The 4,766-nt window shown below is 46.1% G+C and overlaps 1 protein-coding gene across 1 annotated transcript; it reads left to right on the top strand.

Moving 5' to 3' along the window:
* Positions 1–382: 382 nt before the first annotated feature.
* Positions 383–4,443, top strand: BHLHE23 (basic helix-loop-helix family member e23). Its single transcript, XM_015881695.1, has one exon. It carries the CDS (start codon positions 449–451, stop codon positions 1,112–1,114), a length of 666 nt encoding a protein of 221 aa, XP_015737181.1. The 5' UTR covers positions 383–448; the 3' UTR covers positions 1,115–4,443.
* The last annotated feature ends 323 nt before the right edge of the window (positions 4,444–4,766 follow it).

The following is a 4,766-nucleotide window of genomic DNA, read 5'->3' as shown; positions in this document are numbered from 1 at the left end:
ATGAGGTTAGCGGGCTCTATTTAGGTATCTATGGGTGGTCTCCTCATGGGATCTATGTTGTTATGGGTCTTATAGTGATCTATGGAGGTCTCTTAGAGGAATCTATGATCGTCTCTGAGGTCGTCTATGGGCTATCTTACTGCGGCTGTATGGTGGTTCTCTTATAGGATCTATGTTGGTTTATGGAGGATCTATGGGCTCTCCTGGGCAACCTGATGTAGTAAATGTGTATGTTTGGTGGCCCTGCTAGACAGGGGTTTGGAACTACACGATCCTTGCTGCCCGCCACTCCTCGCCGCACTCTGATTGGACGGCGGGGGAATCCCGCCGGGCCGCTCTCCTCTATATAAAGGGGCGGCGGGGCCGCGCTCTCCTCACAGCCCGCCCTCAGCGCGGAGCGGCGGAGCCGCCTCGTGTCTGTTCCTGTCGGAGGTGTTGGGCGGCGGAGATGGCCGAGCTCAAGTCGCTGGGTGGCGGCGAGGCGTACCTAGCGCTGGCCCCGGGCTACGGTCCGTCGGCTTTCGCTTACGGAAGCACCGAGGGACAGCGGGGCGCTTACACGGGGAGCGGTGGGGCGGACTTCCATCCCGGGGCGCTGGGGAAGTCGGCGGAGAGCAGCGGAGAGCAGAGCGGAGACGAGGAGGACGGATTCGAGACCGGAGTGAAGGGCGGAGCGGCCTTCGAGAGGGAGGGCAAGCTGAAGGCAGCGGCGCTGGGCAAGAAGCCCAAGGAGCAGCGCTCCCTGCGCCTCAGCATCAACGCGAGGGAGAGGAGGAGGATGCACGACCTGAACGACGCGCTGGACGGGCTGCGCTCCGTCATCCCGTACGCACACAGCCCCTCGGTGAGGAAACTCTCCAAAATCGCCACCCTGCTGCTGGCCAAGAACTACATCCTCATGCAGGCTCAGGCTCTGGAGGAGATGAGGCGGTTGGTGGCCTACCTGAACCAGGGCCAAGCCCTCAGCGCCCCGTTGCCCGCCACCCTCAACCCCTTCGGACAGTCGGCCGTGTACCCCTTCACCAGCACGGCCTTGCCAGGCTGCCCCGAGAAATGCACTGCCTTCACAGGAGCTGCCTCTGCGCTCTGCAAACACTGCAGCGACAAGCCTTGACTCCTGCCTTCTTCGGGCTCCTTCTCGGGTTTATTTTGCTTTATTTCTTTTTGAATTCCGTGTTTTTCTTTCCGCTGCCATCAGCCTCGGCTTCCTACTGTCAGTTAAGTCTGGGTTTTCTTTTTTGTTCGTTTCTCTTATACCTCCCCTGTCCCTTGGAACCGGTATTTGAAACATTTGGCCATGACACCAACCCCCAAAGCACGCCCCGTTACTAACTTCATTTAGTTCTCCCCCTGTGCAGCTTCATCCATAGAGTTGTTTCCTTCCCGCGCTGTTGGTGGACTGTGCACGTAACATTCCTGCTCGTGAAGTTCTTGAGCAGCTCTAAAACTGAACTACAGAAACACAGAGGGGTGTGTGTGTGTTGGGGGGAAGATCTGGTGATGGAAACCTCAGTGGGGGTTTTTTTTGGGGGGGGTCTGATTGATCTGGTTTAAAAACAGCTTCTAAGAAACAAAACCCAGCCCCAAAGCTATGCAACGTTTCAGGATCACACGTAAACTAGGGGTTCCTATGTAGCCAGATGGGGTTTGAGTGCGCCTGCAAATCCCAGTGTGAAAGCTCAGCTTGTGGGAGGGAGGAAGCTTGGTGCTCCTGTCCAAATTACGGATGCTTCAGAATAACATGCAGCCTTGTGCTTTAAAAAGAACATTTCTTGAACTGAGGGGGACTCTTGATTGTATGCTATTGCCTGCTTTATGCCTGTTTCTCAGCGTGGTTAAGTTTTCCAGGTTTTCCAAAGCCTTCGCTCATCATTTTAAAACAAACAACAACAAAAGTCACTTAACATATTTATATGTATTTATAATAAATAAAAGACATGAATAACTGTTTTCTCTGTCCTACATGTCTGTAAAGCCAGCTGGTAGTCAGAGCACAGCCCCTGCTGAAGCCAGTTAAAGTGATGCTGCAGCAGTGCTTTACAGGGGCCGGTGTGAAGTTAGGCGAACAATCGTACTTTGAAAAGCTTTTTGGACATTCAGCTCCTTATCAGCAGGGATTTGGGATTTCTCTGCACTTTGTTTCATGAATCCTAAGCACCCAAAAGATGCTTGTGCCTGTTATTTACAGCTGAGCAGCCTGGAAGTATATCGGATTGAGGTTGTGGATTTCAGCGCTTGCTGGAAAATACCCTGGTGCTGGAGCTGTGTTTAGAACAGGCTGCTCTAGCACTGAACTTAGCTCGTGTGAAATGTGGCAGGGAAGGAAGCTGCTTAAAGACTCTTCTCATCCCTTTGGCTTGGTTTTCTGTTCTGTCTGCACCATGATCCTAGACCTGCGTGTGGTTCGGGCCACTTAATGAATGATTAAATGACTAATCTTGTATTGACTGTGTTAGTGCAAGTTCCTAAGCGGGTACCTTGCTGGCCAAGTTTTGAATGCTGCTGTGCTGGTTTACTTTGGTTTTCTTTTTATTATATTCAATACTCTGGTGCCTTGTGTGCTTCACTAATCGTTATATAATCGTAATTGAGGTACATTCAGTGATTTCTGTTCAGATTGGAATGCCGGCCCCGTGTCAGAGCAAGCACGTAAACTGGTACAGTTGCAGCCTGAGGGGCTTGAGCTGTCTGTGGCCATTTGTGTTAGGAGTGGGGTGTAACTATTTAAGGTTATTAAACCAATTTCCATGGCTGTCGTTAGTGTTATGCTAATTTGAAAAGGACTGCCATCCCTCTAAAGCTGCTTGTCCGTGGCACTTAATTTTAATTAATACCTATCTAAAAGACTTGTTGTTTTGGAAAATGAATGCGTGGCTAAGCATCGTTCACAACCGCATACTTAAAATTAATTCGTATCTTCATTTCTTCTTTTTTAACAGGTTTATTGGTTGTACCTCTTTCAGTAAAGTCTTGGCGTTATTCTTAAAAGGCATCTGAGGAAGTGAAAGTGAACCAGAACCAATACTGAGGCACAAATGACTGGACGCTGCAAATCAGCACCAGTCATTCAATGTTATGCAGTCTGAGTTGTTATCTGAAGCTATTTAGAGAATCACGATTTTGAACTAAATGCTCATCAATTCTGTTTAAAATTATTGAAAATCAAACAGCTGTGAATATTGAAATGGCAAATGGTTGAACTGTTTCTTTTTCACCAGAGCTGAAATAGTTGGGGTACGAAGCACTCAACAGCTTAATATTAAGTATAAGTTTGTGTTGGTTAAAAGATTATAACATTGGAATTTATAATTGCTTTTTTCTCAACTAATTATACAGAAAAGTGGCTCGTTATAATTTCCGAGCTGAGAAAAGTCTTCGCAGTCTCACAGTTATTTTTGGAACAATGATTTTTAGTGCAGCGATTATCTTCTGCAATTTCCAGGAGAGAAAAAAGCCTGCTCCTATTACCATATCTACCTCAGATCCTAACATCAACCTTCAGAGGGTCCTTGAAATATTCAGGAGGCTCTTTGAGAACCCACTTAGAATGAAGTGATTAATTTCAGACGCAGAAGTTAAAGCTTTTATTTAAGAACGTTTTAATACGGGAAAAAAAATAGAAAGCTCAGGTAAGTTGTGTGAAAGGCAAGCTATTAGAAATATAAATATAGAAATTATCAAAGCAATACTACAGGAACTCGTAAATAATTATTAAATTGTACTTTAAAGAGTAATTCATTTCCAAATGGAAGGGAGCCCATTCATAGCCCTGCCTGCAACAAAGTGCTGCTGGACTGTGAGCTGACTGGCTTCCAGGTTATTGGGAAAGTTCAGTTCTGGGAGCTGAATCCAGCCGCCGTGGGCTTGTAGGATTTTCTTTCTTATACAGATCTGGAACCCATAGAGAACCCTTCATGTTTCCTGCTGACAGGAAGGCATCTAGTCTGGTATGACATACACTTTGTGTTGAGCTGCTGCTAATACTGCTGCCAAATGAATGCCCAGTAATGCTTTGCTTAGAGGGGATAAACCAGGCTTCTGGCTATCTATGCGTGTGAAACGTTGGTGTTAGCCTTGCAGGTGTACGTGGTTACTGTGAGGAGGAGATGCCATGAATTCTCAGTTGGTTTTCCCCACACTGGCATATTAAATATCTATCTATCTATATATATAGTGTTCTATGTAAGGTTTTATGTCTCTTGTTTTTTCGGTTGGTGTTTCAGAGAATACAAAGGAAGAGCTTCAAAATGCTGAAATCTCTTTTTCTGCTCTCACGTCCTTGTTAAGATTCCTGGTTGCTTTTTATGAAGGATTTACAGTGTGTGCTCGGATGGAACTGAAATACAGATGGTGTGTTCTGATCTACTTGTTATCCTGGTATGTTCATACTTGACAGAAAAAGAAAATGCCAACTTTAATTAAAGGTAATATATTGTTTTCTAACCTCACTCAGTTTTTCTTTACATTCCAAAAACAACCAGATCCAGACTTAATAGGAAGAGATGAAAAGAGGAGATGCTGCTCACCTGCTTGTTGCTTCGGTAGTTCTCCCAGTCACTGACCACAACAAATGTTTTACCAACCAGTGTAATGTTACTAAGAGGAACTTGGAAACTGCTGTCAGTTTGCTCTGCATCAGCCCAGGTTTGGCACTAACAATGTGATAATGTTTTGAGCTTGCAAGGTGAAATGTCATTGAACCAAATATTGCAAAGCAACAGGTTTAAGGGTGCAGCACCTGCCTTCCTCAGGTACCAGCAAGCAGT

The sequence above is a fragment of the Coturnix japonica genome, chromosome 20, assembly GCF_001577835.2.
Source record: "Coturnix japonica isolate 7356 chromosome 20, Coturnix japonica 2.1, whole genome shotgun sequence".
Taxonomy (NCBI): domain Eukaryota; kingdom Metazoa; phylum Chordata; class Aves; order Galliformes; family Phasianidae; genus Coturnix; species Coturnix japonica.
Note: the sequence above shows the minus strand (reverse complement) of the source record. Positions and strands in the feature narration are given on the sequence as shown.

What these genes read in the sequence shown, in the direction of transcription:
- BHLHE23 (XM_015881695.1), top strand. Translation starts at nt 449, where the DNA reads ATGGCCGAGCTCAAGTCGCTGGGTGGCGGCGAGGCGTACCTAGCGCTG.